General features: G+C 44.2%; 1 protein-coding gene across 1 annotated transcript in view; it reads left to right on the top strand.

Moving 5' to 3' along the window:
• The first annotated feature begins 677 nt into the window (after nucleotides 1-677).
• The window catches only part of clmpb (CXADR like membrane protein b), a 65,185-nt gene continuing 47,999 nt past the window's right edge, over nucleotides 678-17,863 (top strand). Inside the window, exon 1 of the mRNA XM_069712357.1 lies at nucleotides 678-1,109. Within this exon, the coding sequence (XP_069568458.1) occupies nucleotides 1,061-1,109 (49 nt within the window). The 5' untranslated portion in view covers nucleotides 678-1,060. The remainder of the gene's footprint in view (nucleotides 1,110-17,863) is intronic.

The raw sequence follows: 17,863 nt of genomic DNA, 5'->3' as shown, positions 1-17,863 counted from the left end.
AGTCAAGCCCCAGTAGGAACCCGACAGTATGTTATTGGTATGTGGGTAATTGTTTGGTCTATAAAACGTCAGACAATTGTGACAGTATCATAATTGATAAGGTTACGTCATCAAAATTCTTGCTTTTTCTCATAAACAATATTCAGGTTATGTTGACTGAAGACAACGAAAAGCTACATATTTACATTAATTGTTTTGCACAATGAAATCCATTTAAACGCCTTATTAATAGACTAATTATTTAAACTCAAAGTACAAAGATCCTTGTTAATTCATGTAAAACATATATAATGTATAATAACAGTGTTGCACATTGGTTTTTATATGGTGAAATGTAAATGAAAAAATACTGTATCGTCTCACTATAAACACCACGCACATGTAATTCTACAATATGTTTATTAGCGAACCTTTATTCAGGGCAACTTGAAATACATTCGTGTCAAAGCAATCAGCTCCCTCATGCCTGCAACACCTTACAAGAGGACTGGCAATCCTCCCAACAAGCCCTTTAGTGTGCGTCGCAGCATGCTCGGGCTGTGTAAGAGAACTTCAGACTCTAGAGGTCTCCATCCTTCAGCATCCCCCTCATCATCCCACCTATCCCCCCCCCCCACACACACACACACACACCGCCCCCACCCCCTCCTCCTTCTCCTTCTCCTCCTCCTCCTCCTCCTCCTCCTCTCTGGCATTTTGTGCAGCGGAGGAGGCAAGAAGGAGAGACTGCTGAGGAGGAGACAGAGGGGACCCTGAGACAACACGTCCCACGCCAGAGCCAGACAGCCAGGGAACTTTGATTTGACGCCAAGTAGCCTGCGATGAAAATGACGATGAAGAGAAAGAGTCACGTTTCTTCTTCCTCTTCTCCTTGGGAAGCTTAGACATGTCGGGCGTGTGCAACATATGATGTCCTTGGACTCATATGCTCAATGAAGATTTATTTACCTCCGATTTTGCTCCTCAATTCGCTGATGGTGCCGCTTCGTTGTGACTGCGCTTAGGTCAGCCGAATGAATCAGAAGGCAGTCTGAGCGCATTGTTTCCAGCTCCGTTGCATATGGGATTTCCAGCCGTGATGTCTGCAATATTTCGCTCTTTGTTTCTGGGTAAGTCACTTTCCGTTTCTTTCAAAGATTAGTAATTAATTAAAGCAGCATCGGAGCGTGCCCGCCCGATAATTGCCACTGAGGACGTGGACACTGATATCCGTCATGATATTTACAACCGTTTTTAATATTCATTTGTATTGTTTAACACGGTAACACATCTAGTAGCCTCGATACAAAATGATGTCAGAATCTATTTATTTTTTTGTCTTCTTTTTTCCTCCCTGCTGTAACCCCTGGCACGTTCTGATGCGCATATTAAGATACTGCGATTTATATTTATCTGAAAATGGTAAAGCACAAAACCGTACGGGCGGCTTTCCTTGTGGGAGCTCCCAAAATGGGACAAATTAAAGGGGATAAAAGTTCACCTGACCCCTCCCTTTAAATCTGCTATCCACATTTATTGACTCTGCTTGTGCTTGTATTGACATATGGTCTTCAAAGGCATCCCTGCTGCAGATGAACAAAATCCTTTTTGAACAGATGAAAATGTGTCAGACCCCACTTAATTGGAAAATCTGTGCCGGCTCTTTCTTATTGTTTTATCATATTCTAACAGTATTGAATATCATTTGTTGGGACGCATAATGTGTTTTACTTTGAAATCCAACACGGCCCTCTTACATTGAGAAATGAAAACTTCCCTTATTTTATTACTAGTAATACTGCTCTTATTCTTATTAGAGTGTAGACGGCCTGAAGGAGCGTCCAGGTCCGGAGCCAAATGAGGAATGTTTAATTCCACTGTGACTCCACTGACTGGAAGTTACTATAGCAGGAGACCGTGTGTAAAAATGACTTCCAGTAAGAGGTGTTGTTTTCCCCACTGCTGTCTCACAGTGAACCTGGTGGGGAAAAACTCAAATTCCCTCTGCAGGGTTTTCCATTTTTTTTTCAACGAGTAGTTTAAAGTCTGAAGTCTCTTTGAATAGGGGTCCTTGGTATGAAAAAGTTTGGAACCTCCCATTTTATATAGCCTGAAAATATGAGGAATATTGCACCCGAGACCTGCAGCTTGTGTGCCCTGGTCTGAGTCCAAAAGTCGTGCTTTACTGCATGTGATGCTTGCTGTTTGCGGTATGGGGAGAAATAAAAAGGCCTCAGCATTTGTCTTGAATTTTTTATTCCATTAGTTTACACATACAGCTGATCTTATTTGCTCAGGCTTGATGTGGCTTGTGCCGCGGGCTTGTAAATGCCTGAAGAGTTTATTATCTTCAGCTCCCATTTTTTCAGTTTCCTACATATTGTTGTCTGTGCTGCCTCTTTCCCGGTGCATTCTGGGAAAGGCTCTAGTCCCCAGTGACCCTGGATAATATATGGAAAAGCGAATGTTGGAGGTATCATGTGGACCTGCATACATGCTGAACTCTTAATGCTTACATTGGTGGACTGGTGAGTCTACAGGATGTGCTCAGTGGTGATGGTCACTGATCCTCAGTTTAACTAAAGGAGCTGACTCTGCAGTGGACACTGCATACCAGCACTTTTGTGTTTGTTTGTTTGTTTGTTTGGATCATTACCTCTAATGTATGAGATACTAATGTATCTAGCCAATCATGTAGATAGTTTGGTAGGTAGACCAGCTTCTTACTCAGGATGGTGATAATAAAAATGCAACCAATTGTTTAAAGGCAAGTTGAAAACATTACACATAAAATTATAAAAGTTATTTATCCCCATACAATAATAATAGTGGAAAATTATTCTCAAAATAACCATATGCCTATTAAATGGCTCGTTGTTGCCATGGTGAGACATTTTTCCCTTCCCTGCTATGTTCATGACAGTAAAGGGAAAAACTACGGTATATGGAACAATTCATGCATCTCAAAGTGATATCATTGAACTGCACGTCCAATACATTTGCAACCTGGGTTGCATGTCTCTCATGCAAGAACAAAATATCTGCCAGTCAGCCAAAAGACACCCCCCCCCCCATTCCCCTCTCCATCCTCCTCCTCCAACCCCCCTGACCAAGGAGATATATGTAGCTTTTCAAGCTAGGCCGCTCTGCTGTGCCAGACTGAAGGACATTTTCCCAAAGTTATAGCCTGTTTTTATTCAAGATCAACACTGAGGCCAAGCAAAGAGAGGAAGTGGCTGTTTTATTATAAAAGAATCAATAGTCATTAATGGGGGCTCATTTTCTTTTTATTTGGCTTCAGCCACACCAGTCCTGAGACATCCTTAAATTAATATCTGTTGGAGATGTAATATCCACTGTTCACATTACAGATAAGTAGCACAATTAATTGCCACAGAGAGTTCCGTCGCGCCCCTCCAGTAACTCTGCTGATGCGAAGAAAGAAATGGAACAAGGTCAAATAAAGTAACAGCGTGGTGCAGTTGGAGATTCAGCCAGGTAAAGGAGACGAGAGATTGATCGCTTGTCTGTCCCTGTGCCAGGATTAAATGATTCTGAATGAGGGAATTTGAAAATGACTGTCCAAGAAGTAATAACACAGTGTAAGTCAGTTGACAGAAATGTAATTGGAAAGTATGAGCTGCTTTTATATGAGATCTAAACCTCACTCGGTGGAGTCTTGTGTTCATTTGAGCCTCAACCTTTGAGAAAATTGCAATGTGAGCGATCATTGCACTACAGTAGGTTCTTAATGTTTGCATGTGTGCTGATGTGCATGTGGCCATGCATGCATAGATACATGTGTCTAACAGGGAGGAGATGGCAGTGCCTATACACGCATGCTAGTGTTAGATGTAGATAAAGAGAGCAGTGGCTCCAAACAGAAATTCTGTCCCCATTCTATATTTAGCATGTCTGCCGGGGTAGGCAGAGGATCTCTGAAATGTGAAGATGACAGGAGCCTCCTGAGCCAGAGGTTATGAAGTGACATCTTGATGTGTTTGTGCCTGAATCACACTCCCACACACACCCAGCCAAAGTCTTCTGACATTCCTACAAACCCGCAGACATTTCGATATTTGACGTCTAGTTACCATACATTAAGATTTGGTTTTGATCTTCCTTTTGATGCTCATCATTCTTCAGCGTTATCATTCAGCATCTCCTATGTATATACTTCACTTTGGATATATTTGTTTTTGCACAGTATGTGATGAACTTGTGTAATATTTTAGGCATTTCTCAGTTTAGTGTGGAGTCTTGCACAGTGTGAGTTAACCTTCATCTCAGAGTCAAAGCAGAAACCTTTAAATGACTCCAACTGGCACGGACAATTAGTTTTATTAATTACATTTGCTTTATGGATATGATACAGACATATGAAGACATCCAGCACATTCTCACACACGGACCAAGCAAAGGTTCACTGCAAACATCGTGGCACATTTGTATCCAAAGATGAATAGATGTTGCATTCAAACTGGTGGACATATGTACAGTGTAGCTGAAGCTGTTGAGGGGAAAAATAGCAAATAGCTAGCAGGGAAGTTAAATGACTTCTCCTCTACCTACAATTTCAGTTATTTCACATGCAGAACAAAGTGTAAACAGATTTCCATCCAGAAAGGATCGTATTACTCAAAGCCAAAGTGGCCAATCTGAATGGCTCAGCAAGGGCAGAGTGCTCTGGAATACAAAACCTCTGCCAACGGTGACCGAAAAGGCCTACAGATGAGCACAGACGTCCAGCCGCCCTCAAAACAATTGACCCATATCATTAACAAACACTGATTTGCCTTCCAAGCACTTTCCCCCCGATGTGTATGGCCTTTGAATGACAGCGTGCTTCCCTGAATAACAAGCCGTCCTCTTTTTCTACCTGAGGGATTCTTCATGTTTCATTGATTGAGGTGCTTTTAGTCAGAAGGTCCTTGTATTGTGTCGCAGCCAGCTGAATGCCATGCTTTGAATGAGAGTGTTTGTAAGTGAAGGGGTACCTGCTTTGTACAGTAAGTGCTTTTATTCCTACAAGTAGAGGGTCAAAACAGGTTGTATTTTCACCGCAGCCAAAGACATCTGAGGTAACTACAAAGGTCATACTTGTGAAATTAACGTAGTCCTTCCTGAATTCATCGGTGGTTCTGAGAGGATTTCTTTGCTTCAACAGATACTAACTCTTTCTCCTGGTGTGTGTTTCTGCCACACCCATAATTTCCAAGCTGTCCGATCTCATTTTGTATGGGCCTTTTGTCACACACATCTTGTAAAAACAGTCGACACATGCCGAGACAGAGCTGGGTTTGTGTAGTGTTTCTGGCCTACAAGCCCTCCCCCTTTCATCCTTCACCGGGAAAATTACTGCCAGATTATTTTGGAACGTATGAACAGGAACTGCCTATTTGACTTTACTGCTAATCTTTGACAGATGTTCCGGAGAGGCTCACGTTCACATCAACTGGAGTCACATGCGCACTCCATACATGACGTGACGCCCCACCAGTGTGCTTCACCGTATTCATAAACAATTAAAGACACAGGCATTTGGTGCTAATCCAAACTAATTGATATTTTATACAGTAGATTAACCATGAAATCATTTTCACTGATCAAAACTCCAACTGATAGTCAGGGACATCTGATTGAGATGACATGAAGTTTTGCAACAATCAAGTCACGGACTAATGACAACATTACTTCTAATATTAAGTTTCCTTTTATTTATTTTTTTATTACATTGTGGTGCATTAACAATTCGTGTATTAACGTATTTGTCAATTGGCAGAAAATTAACCTCCAACAACTTAAAAAATTGGTTAACTATGTGAGGCACTTGTCAACCAACAACCGTGTCTGCAAGAAAATATGTTGAAATGATATCTAACTACAAAAAGCAAATCAATTTTCAAGGACACTTCAATGGCACCCAGGGGCGAATTGAAACAATAATTCAGGCCAGAAGTTTAGCTCCATCTCAGGCCAGCCTGTTCACACTAACCACCAGACTGCTAATTTTGTGAGATAACCCTATTGGCCGATATAACAAATAAAAGATGAGTTATAAATTTGGCAACTATGCTTAAAACGGAGGAAAGTTAGCTAATTTGCAAAATAACAAAATTTGGACTCATCACTAAGTAGCCCATCTGAATACTGAGTGTTCATGATATGTTGTTGGGTTCTCCCCCCAAAACTCACAAGGAATATGCCAATCACAGCACATACAAATCACCAATCACAGCGCATACAAATGTATAAAGCTAGACATACAAAACAAGTGGCCGATACTTTTGAATAAAAGAATGAGATACAGAGTTAGTGTAATTGTTCAAATGATTATCTTTAAAATAAAATGTAAATGTTGCTACAAAGCATAGTCACTGCAAGATCGAGTTTTCTCACAAAATGTGTTTTGCAATACAAATTTGTGTATGTGTAAACATATTTTGCTGGAGGCAGCGGTGAAAGCAGGAATGTCAACTCTCAAATGTGAGGATTTGATGCTTCTCGTTGCTCTTTCATAAGTTCAATGTCTTTGACTATGACTGCTGGCCAATCAAAATGTCGCCTTGGGCTTTAGGAAAATGGGAATTGATTTTTTTTTTTTTTTTTAAATCAATAGATGGCTCAAGAGGGAAAATAATTGGTAGAGAAGACCTTCATATCCATTCTTATAATTTTGCTTCACAGAAGGCTAATATTGATCAAGTATTTTGTTAGATGACCACGAGACAGGTTGACAATAGCACCAATCACCTTAGAAAATAACCCTTCGCCGCTTCACTTGACCCCACCGCCTCCACATCTCTCACCAGCTGACCTGAGCAGATGGACTTAGATAACCATGTCATTAACAGAAGAGTGCTTTAGCATTACATTGTGCCATCAAAAATGTCTATTTCTCAATGAAAAATAGCAAGAACCTATTTGCTTTCACCTCCCAGTATTAGTATGACTTTATCCATTCTGTCCCATCAACCACTATCTATGTCTTGTGTCTTTTTTCATGTTATGTTGCATCTGTAACATTTTTTATTTGCATTAAACATTGTATGAAAACACAAGACAGCAGATGTACCATATTAGGATCAAAACTAAACTAGGTCGCCCTTTACAACTTTTGGTAATTTGAAATGTTGACACTGAAACATTGTGTTGGCCTCTAGTTTCTCTGTAATCCATTCAGCCATGGCCATTTGCTCCAAAGGTAGGATTTCTGCCTTACTTGCCGTAGTAACTGAAAGTCAATGGAGCAAGCACAATTACAGCTTTCTATTTTCTTTGAAAATGTAAAGCGATTTGTTGCTTGTGAGTATAAATATTTGAATCAAGGTCTGTGATTGTTTCATGTAAGCAGCGAGCAGATCAAAGAGCGAACAAAACCGAGATAAACACTGATGCTGTCGGCGAGGTGGAGCAAGGAATCGTCTCACATTGATTCACCCCACTGAAGGTCTGTCTTGATATTAATTCTTTGCAGCTATTGACATTCCTGGAAATAGGATCCTATCTATCACCAATCGAGCGCTCCAAGCACGAAGGTGATCAAAATTCATGCAATCTCGCAAAACCTACCATTTAAAATGACTTGTTTATCAGGGGTGGGGGTTGAGATGCTATCGTCTTTGAGCTCCCAGCCCTGCTGTGGTGCTTTCAAGTGCTTTCTGCCTTAGTGAAAACTGGCAGTGCAGAATAAAGCTGGCATGCTTGTCTTCTCTAAGCAGAACATGCTTTTGATCTATGTTCTCTGTCTCTGAAGCCAGGTATATCTCTTGTTTTTCTCATGCAGCTGTGCGATCCAACCGTGCAGAAAAATAAACAGAAAGCAAAATCGCTATCGCTGAGGTATCTTTCACTTTCAGGCAGGTTAGCATCTTGCTTACATCAGTGTCACAAAGTAAAAAAAAGTACACTATTGACAAGACATTTATGGCATAATAGGAGCACAGGGGCGATACTGGTTGCGCTGCAGCTAGAGGTCAACCTGTGTGTCACACCGGAGGCTTCATCTGTGACCTGGAAGCCTGTGAACATGACTGAGGTAGACCAGGCCTGTTTGGGCTGATTTCATGTACAGTAAGGTGTATTCACCGCTGGACAAGTCATTTGCTTGGCTCACATTTTCATTGACTGACAGAGAGTCAAAACCCAAGTAAACTGTCTGCCAATAATTGATCATTCCTTACCAGTCGCTTAGCGCTGTAAATGGTCATGGGGTGCACCTGTCAGACCCCGGCCTGTGTGGTGCCTCATCTCACACTGTGATTATTGATTGCCATGTCCAGATTCCAACGTGGACATTCAAACGGCATCACGCAGCTCGAGATGAGAATCAGCAAGAGAATACGGCTCACAGCCGGACTGTGACTGCGGGGAGTCCTCGCCATAAATCTACACCAGGCAAATAATTTTTCATGTAGACAGAAAGGATTCAGCAACCTGCATTTGTTTTTTTCAGTATGGCACCAGTGTACAAGACATTGACTTTCACTCTCAATGGGATTCAGCTGTGATTCAATCTCGAGAATTGACTGCAGATGAGTGAAAGCAACTTGCACTGCACCAAACAATGGCAGCCTGGGTTTTTTTCTTTTTTTTTCCTTTCTCTCCCGGTTTTTCCAATTGGGAGCTGAATGAACAGGAGGAAATGTTCCACGTCGCTCTATTTAGACGCCTGCTGTTCCTTTCAATTTGAAGCAGTCTATTAGCCCAGCAAGCAGGACACTCCATTAGGTGTTTTGAACCCGCACGCTGCATTGTCTCACTCCATTTCCTCTTTGGCTTGCCAGTCTTTCCTAAAGCGTCAGTGGCTTTAATCAGCAGAGGCCTCTCTGCCCTTCAGACATTTATCTTCAGCTGCATTTGGTCGTCACAGAGCAGCCAGGAAAGACCCAAAGATGGATTGTGTTTGGAAGAGAGGGAATTCGGTGGCCATTGATTAGACTGGTGGAAGACAAAGTGGTTACCTGCACAAGACCTGAGCACCATCTGGAGGATCCCTTCCACTCTTAGTGCATGATAGTTGAAGTCAGAACTCTGCCATCTGTCCACTTTGGACAGCTTTTTTGCTCGGAAAAGAAGTAAGTTGACTATGCAGAAAGTTTGAATAGGGGGCTTAATCTTTTTATGGACTGTAACAAAACTTCAGAAATGACCTTTAAAGCCCTGTAAGATATGCAATTCCACTGATTAATTCTTTGAGATAAAACCCTCCGTCATCAGAACCTTACCTTGTGTAATTGCCATTCAGTAGGAACTGTAAAATGCAATGATTTAGGTCCAGGTCTTGGGTTGCCAGTCCTGTTCTCTTGCAGTGAATGTCGTGTGATGGATGGTTTAATTATCCAACCACAAAGCCAGCAATTTGGTCTTTCATAGCTCGGCGCAAACATTGTAAACTGAATATCATTGATCAGTTGCTAAGTTGTCCACAAATTAAGTATGTACTGTCACTGATTGCACCGCAGCACTCCCCCTCAGTGTTGTACAGAGCGCAGGGCCTTTTATCAGGCCGAAAGGTTAAGAAGTTTGTTTCCAGAGGAGATAAAGTCGCCTTTTCAGGAGCTCAGGTTGTGGTCAGAGTACAGTATATTGTTGGTGCTGAAGAAGCTTTTTTTACCCCTCTTTCGTCCCCCCACTTCTTTTCCCCTCTTCCCAGCGAAGCGGTTCAGAACAGATGGCACCACCACATTTCTTCCAACTCGTTAGACTTGACTTGTTGATGAAATGGAGCTTTTACGCTATACTGCCCATGCAGATGTGTAGCTGTGCATTTTTTTTTATGTATCCTCTGCCATAAACAGCCCTGCAGGAAAGGGAGGTAGAATCCACAGCCTGAAGCATCTACAGTACCAATGTTACATTTGAGGGTTCATAATGTGTTTTCCCTTTAGACGACTATTCTTCTCCGTGACGAGGAAGGCAGCAGGAGCTTTGTATGGGCAAAAAGTGAACGTGGAATGTGTTTCTGTTTGTTGCTGCCGGATAAACATGCATAGTACTCTCTGCAGCTCTGGGCGAGTGGTGCTCCTGGTTGTGTATTCACTACAGAGGTGGAGTGGACCTCCGAGACTATCAAATTGATGCCAACAACCCTCCGATCATAACTTGCAGTTCATTCGGCAGAGATAACGACACAATTCTGCCGCTTGTTTCAGTCATCCTCTGCAGTTGTGTTCAATGCGCGCCTGTTTGGCCTGGCCCATCATGCAGTTTGTCAGACCCAACTTACAAAGCACCACATCTCTTGTCAAAAGACAGATGGGAGCTTAGGACTACGTTCAACATGTCTGTCATGGTTTGGCATTGTTGTCCAAGCTGTCACACTTTGTATGAAATAGTCTTATTGTGGGTGGCTGGATGAGGAGCGCGATGTTCTTCAGTGTGTGGACGTCGCAGCTGCAAGTGAAAACTGTGCTGTACTCCCAAGCTTGACGGCTCCTTCAAAATTATTAAACATGCAGCTTTTTTTGGACCTCACATTTTCTCTCAGAAGCAGACATCATTTTTTATTTTGTGTGTCTTTCTTCAAGAGGGAAATCAAGAGTGTTAGCATTTGGCTTGATTTGCTGTCTGGGATCCAAAGAAGCTGTGGAGGAGGAAATCGCAGAGTTTGCAAATTCAAGCTCTTAAAATAATTAAAGTTGGCGTGATGACTCTGCTTTCTAGATGGGCCCAAGCTTTAAAAAAAAAAAAAAAAAAAAAAGGCAGCTTTGGGACTTACCACACAGCAACAGGGAGCTGCGTTGTATTCTGAAATTAGGAATAATGAAGGTTAGAATATGCAACGTGCAGATAAGATGAAATCAAATGCATAATTCTGTCAGTGTGGAGCTAAATGAAGCTTTTGGCCACTGACCCATCATAGTAGAAAAAAAAAAAAAATTTCATTTAGGAGAGGGAGATGCTGTTTACTCTATTAACCTTTCCTCTCGGTTGGACTCTTGACATTGAACAATGTGGAAGAGGCCGACTCCTCGCTGGCCCTTTTGCTAATGAGGCAATTAAGTCTATCCTGCTTTGGATGAGCAAGGGGCCAAGAGAGCAAGGCAAGTCATCTACTGTCTCAGCAAACACCAAGCATCTTAGCCGTGCTGCAGTCAGAATACACAACAAGCCTTCCTTTGTTGTCGTGGTCGCCCAGTCGTCGTAGTCCTCCCTCGGCAGTGTGACCTGTTGCACAGCTGGAGATCACAGGCAGCATCAGGCCCTGTTTATCCAAGTGCACGGAATCGCAGCAAATGGAAATGGAAGAAAAACACTAAAATAAAATGATGTTTGAGCTCCACTCAGGAAGCTGTTGTGACACCGTGGTGGGCAGCAACAGTGAAGCATAGTGCAAACTATTTGCACTTTGCTTTGGGATAACACAAATAGTCCTATTTAGGGATCAAGTGGTGGATTATATTATTATATGATGCCTGATATTCATTAGTTGGTGCTTTCAAATACACTCAGAGCATCATCAGACCTGTACATAAAGCAAAGGAATAAAGATATTGTCTGACACCTACTTCACAGTCTATGTCGAGTTTACTTCAATGTTTACCGTGTTTTTCTCATGTTATGAGTTATTCATGGTGCTGAAAGAGCTCTAGCTGGTCGACAGACTGAATGCCAGTGCCAGGAGAGGTGCACGCTGTGGCTGGAGGTTTACTGCCGAGTACAGTGGAGTGGAGTGAAGACGTAGCTCTGATCTTAGTTTCACAAGAGGAAATAAATTTAAAAAATGGTTCCTTTTCCTGATCAGTTTTTTTTTTTTTACCTGTCTATTGATAACCAGAAGACCAGTAAATTTGTATGTGTGTCAGAAAGAGAGAGAGAGAGAGAGAGAGAGAGAGAGAGAGAGAGAGAGAGAGAGAGAGAGAGAGAGAGAGAGAGAGAGAGATGTGAATATACAACCAAGTGAATGTGGACATGATGGAGAAGGTGTCAATGTGTGTGTTCATGCCTGATTTTATCACCAAGAGTCCCTGCCTGACACGTTTGAGGGATTGTGTTGAAATGCAGTTGCCTCAAGAGCTTTCCAGGATAAAGTTGATCGCTGCAAAACATGCTGATCCTCTGCATCCATTAAAAAAAATAAATTAAAAAAAACACCCTTGTTACCCATTTAAATGAGTTTGACAGCAATTAGCATGTTTCTTCCCTCTTAGCCTGGTGACTGTCTGCGATGAGCAGCTGCTGTGTCATACAAAAGGGGCCAGCATTAGGGCCTAAGTTAATGTGTTTAAGGGATGCACAATTCTAACGAGTGATAACCGAAGGCTTACGGCTGCTCAGAACGGATTAGGGGACGTCGTTGTCTGTCTTAAAACTCAGGCTTAACCATCATACTCTTTTTTTTTTTTCCTCCCCCTCCTCTATCTCTTCTTCCTGGTAATGAATCGCCAGTGTTTCCTGACACAAGGCATGAAAAAGAACGTCTCATTCTGCGGGGAATAAAAATGGCTGCTCGTTAGCTGTGGATAGGTGTACCGAAGCAGAAAGAGTCAGATGTCTGGGCAGATTTGTTTGGAATCAATGCTTGTCTTCTGAAGCTTCCCCTAAAATATGTGGCTGCCACAACTTATCAGACGAGATTCGGAGGAACTTACGTAGGCGAGCGAAAGGGTGCTTCAGCCACACAGAAGCTCAGTGTGCGGCGGTGAAACACAAAGAACAAGGAGAGGCAGGTTTCACCGTCCACTTTAACATATTTTGCTTTTGCCACGTGACCGGATCAATGCAGAGAGATTATCTCTGCTCGGAGGGAGGCACGGATCCCTCTGAAGTAGCGGGACCGGAGAGTGACTGAGGTGGCGGTTTTCAGTTACAGGACACGAAAAGATGCATCGTGGCAAGGGCACCTGAAAAAGTGCACAGTCAGCAACAGTCTGCGATGGAAACTGACCACATGTGTTTGCTGCTGGCTACAATTCCTGACCCTGGACGTGACAGGTTACATGGACTTTCTGCTAAATGCACTAAATGACACGAAGCGCTGTCATCACTTCATGTGTTGTTTTTCTTCACTCCTACCTGAGCCTGTCCTTCACACATACTTGTGGTTCAGCTCACATGTTGTATTTAGCATGTGGAGCAATATGTTGGAGTTACAGTTTAATACAGTTTGTTGCTTCAAGATCAGGACAGATGAAATGACCAACCTTAGGCTTCATGCGTATACCTATTCTGATCTGAAGCAAACAGCCCTCTCATGAAGACAGATGGACATGGGTGCAGCTTTTTTTTTGATGTGATGTCAGTAGTGTTGTCACCCGCCCCTGTGATGCCCTTGTGAGGCAGAACCAGGGCACCTTTTTCATTGACGTCCAAGTTTGTGCCGGGTTTCTCGTCTGGTAACTTTACAACCAGGCGTCTTCGGGGAAATCTTAATGCAACCGCGTTAGCTCATTTTTGATTATTCATGAAAGCTATTGCGTTGAAGCACGGAGCTCTCGTCACGACCTACAGAACACCGCCCACACTGGCGTCTTCCTCATTCCCCTTCATCACTCCTCTTCTCGGCCAGAGCAACTGCATACATAATCACAATTCTGCAACTGATGCCGTGGACTGGGAGGGTGGAGGTTATACTGAAGGAGGAAGGTGGAGGGGGGGGAGAACAGACATTTAACCTGCCCCGTCTGGTGGGTGGACATTTTGATGTATTATTGCACACATTAGCATCTGGATGCATTAGCATGGCCAGCTGAACAGCCTCTGAAAACCCTCATTATTTTACGTATTGACTTTTGTTTACCATCACCTGTAGTTGAGCTCAAGTTATCTCTCTTATTGTTGAGTCATCACATCTGTCACTGTGTGTGCCATGATATTTGACTGGAGAGCAGAAAAGCAAACAGCCGGCATTTTTTGCAGACTCCAAATCTTCCCTGCGTTGCCACTGTTTGCCTGCACGGCATTGGAACGCAATAGAAGTATGAATGATGTTGCACTATGCTGACCAGCATGGTCATTAATCCTAATATTTAGACTGAAGCCGCCATCCACTCCCAGCCGCGGCTTGACTACAAGTAATCATAGCCGTGCACCCTTGTGCATTGGGCTGCAGGAAAAACACTACAAGCGCAGAAGCAGAAGCTTAGTCCATCAATCTAAGAGGCCGGGCATTTTTCCTGGATCCCTGTGTTGGAAGATTTTACATGGCTTAACCCCCCCTCCCCCTCCCCCCACGGAGGGGATATGTTTATGAGCCCTTTCTCTCACTGTCCTGTCTCTTCCCGATCCCGCTCCCTCTTATGAGGCGAGGGGTCTGAGCAGACAGAGCCCGCGTAGCTTTCCGCCGCAGGGTCGTGATGGATGGCCACTCAGCTGTACGCGCCTTGCTCACCAGAGGCCGACCATATTTCTCCTTCACTGCCCGCGTAGACCGGCATCTGCATGAGGACGGTCCGGGAGGCTGCTTTCTGTGGGCTCGGCATCAGGGCCGAGGAGGAGTATTTGATTAGATGTAATGGAATTACAGTAATCTGATTCCAAAAAGATGACATCTGTAATCTGTTGGAGTTACTGTAAATATGTAGTAATCAGATCACAGATGCTTACGATGATTCAGAGTTATTGCATTGCTCTGTACAACTGTGGCATCTAAATTGTGGGATTGTATTTTTCATGTATTCCAGAAATGCAGATTAAAATGAACCCTATTTAAGTGGATGCTCTTACAGGAGTGTAACGTACATCAACTATTCTAGCAGCATTAGCGGTTATCATTTTCTGCAGGTAATCAGCACTTCAGGTAATTGCTTTGAAATGTAATCCTCCTAACCCTCATAACTGCCGCTGCGGTGAATGGTGGGCTGGTTATGGTTGGTGGGATATGTTGGGGGTGGATGGATGGATATGTTGAGGAGGAGTATTAGCAACAGTGTGACCCGAGGGCCTCAGCGACGGCTACGGCTCGGTCATACAGGGAATAAACGCAGCAGGGTGCTCTGCATGGCCGCGGACTGCTGCTTTTGGGTCAGAGACACGAGAGGAGGGAGAAGATAGAGAGAGGATCTGTCATTGATCCTGTGGCATTAGCTTGGGCTACAGTCGTAATGAAGTCTGTGTGTGTGTGTGTGTGTGTGTGTGTGTGTGTGTGTGTGTGTGTGTGTGTGTGTGTGTGTGTGTGTGTGTGTGTGTGTGTGTGTGTGTGTGTGTGTGTTTGTGTAACTGATAACTGCTGTAAATATCTGCATCTGGAGTGTTTATATCCCGGTGATTAATTATAACTCATGTGGACACAAATAAATCACTCAAAGCGCATGTTTGTGAATGCGTGTATCCCCAGATGGCCTTGTGTGAGCATATTTGCAGTGTGTGTCTGTGTGTGTTGTATTTGTGCAGGTGTGCGTGCGTAAACATAAGTGTGTATCCCAGGATGCCTTCGCGTGAACATATTGCACTGTATGCATTGTCGTCGTGGGTATGCTACAGCCGCGTGTGTGTGTGTGTGTGTGTGTGTGTGTGTGTGTGTGTGTGTGTGTGTGTGTGTGTGTGTGTGTGTGTGTGTGTGTGTGTGTGTGTGTGTGTGTGTGTGTGTGTGTGTGTGTGTATACGTACACAGTAGTATTGAAGCAGGAGAGGCTGCTTGGCGACTCATCCATCATTTCCCCCCCTGGCCCGTGGTGCCCTCAGAGGAGCGCTGCTCTGTCACGGTGACATTGGGCTCATTTTGGAATAGAAAAATGGTGCATTCGCCCCTAGCGTTGCCGTGGCGCACGTCGCCGCCCCCCCTCCGGCCGACCAGCCAGCTTAGATGGCGCAGTAGCAATCCCTTTAACGGTCTCGCGCTTGTTCGCTTGCTGTCAGGCTCACACTCTGCATCTACAGGGACAGATTACTAATCAGAACAAGTGCTCCATTGAAGGGCCCTCGTCTGTCCATGGCTGTTTAGTGAAGCTTCCTCAGGTGGGCTGTTAGACCTCTCTGACCCGCCTCACCCCCACCACTCCCCCACCCCCCCCTGCCCCCGCCCCACACACACACACCCCGACCTCCTGCTGGATAACCTTGGAAAGGGTGGAGGAGGGTGAAACAAATGGGGGAAAGATGAGACCACTTTATGGGCGCCCCGCGTCCTCTCCGCCCTGCATCTCTCTCTCTCGCCGGTAATGTACAGCGTGAGTCAGCATGAGCAACTGCAGTATCGCGGCCCAATCAATCTGTTTACGCGCGCCTCTGGAGAAACAATGCCACTGCCGCCGTGCCGCTAATACACTGCTGCCGCTGCTGCTGCTGCTGCTGCTGCTGCTGCCGCCGTGTGCACGTGTCCTCCACCTCTCTTCACAGTGCAGCACGAGCACACACCGGACAAACTTTCCATCCCTGCTGAGAGCGATACGTGTCGTGGTCAAGGAGACACGCTGGGCAGCGGGCGCACAATCTTGCAAGAGATAAGGGAACGAGCAAGAGAGAAAACTGAAGGCTCGTGAGATTTCTGACTAGGTGTGTTGCTGCAGTACAGCAGGCCTGATGCAACATACAGTGCCACTTTCTCTCTCATCAAGAGTTGGGAAACAGAGGCTGTGTTTTATGCGTGTTGGCTTGTAGTGCTTGCTTTCTGCTCTGAACTATCCAAGGCACATGAGGATAACCTGTGAGCAGCTTGCGCATGAGTGATATAAAAATATGCTGCCTAATACACAGACGCACACAGACTGTTAGTGCAGACATTGATAAGCACATAAATGCATGCAGACGTAGCTCAACTACCAGCCCCCATTACGTAGCTGCATTCATCACATTTTAATGCCATTCCTCCCAAACCGTCCCCTTGTTGTCGGATGAGGGGACGTGAGAGGGAAACAGACAGAGATAATTAAAAAAAAAAAATACAATAGAAGCATAAAGGGAAAGAAGGTGGGGAGACTGGGAGAGGGGAATACGAGGACAAAAACGGGAGTTGAGGAATTGCAACATGTTTTGCTCCCCTACCATCGTCCTGCCTCTTCACACACACACACACACACACACACACACACACACACACACACACACACACACACACACACACACACACACACACACACACACACACACACACACACACACACACACACACACACACACACACACACACACACACACACACACACAGAACAGCACAAACTCACTGTGGATGCACAGATCTCCTGATACATCTGCAGAGATACACACGAACACACAGCTTTTTTTCCCCCCTCAATAAGCCTACTTTCATAGATAACCCCTCTCCAGCTGACAAAGGCAACAATAGCATAAATCCTGATCCCAACGGCAACAACAGCGATGGACGGCCTCGTCCTTCACTGAACTCACGTCAGCATATTCTCTACCCTCTCCGTCTGCGCTCCAGACCTGTCTTTTTTATTTTAGAGAGGATCAGTTTTTCAGAACTGCGCGCGTCCTGGTAGGACATGCTGGGGTGGTGGGTGATTGATCGCCCTGTTCTGTCACTGGAGATCAATTGCCATCCGACCTCCTCTATTGAAGATCTTGTTTCCTCCATTTGCCTCCAGCAGCGCGCCGGGTGATTTTATATTCCCACGTGACTTCACCTTTCCTATAAGTCAAGCCGAAGGTCAACGCCTGTTTTTAATTTGCATGACCTTGTTGACTGTAATGTCCTATTGTGTAGCTGCACAGTGCCATGCCTGTATTGTCTTTCATACAGTCCTGAGAATAACTTCCTTCCTGTACGGGGATCAATAATGTGGCGTGGTCTGTAAGAAATATTATGCCATTTCCCTCGCAATCATGACAGGAATCTTTGAGAATATATGCTCGCCAGTCGGAAATCAATAACCTTAATGTAAATGTAAACCTTTCTCTTCCTGCTTCAGTGTGTTTATGTACATTTCTGTACACTAAATGCAGATTTCTGTCCGAGAAAGCAACACTGAAGGCATTTCACTGT

Source organism: Brachyistius frenatus, unplaced genomic scaffold, assembly GCF_029030835.1.
Source record: "Brachyistius frenatus isolate BFR_SWC_R1_liver_20210118 unplaced genomic scaffold, ASM2903083v1 Contig_1, whole genome shotgun sequence".
NCBI lineage: Eukaryota > Metazoa > Chordata > Actinopteri > Embiotocidae > Brachyistius > Brachyistius frenatus.
This window is presented reverse-complemented; position numbering and strand designations above follow the sequence as displayed.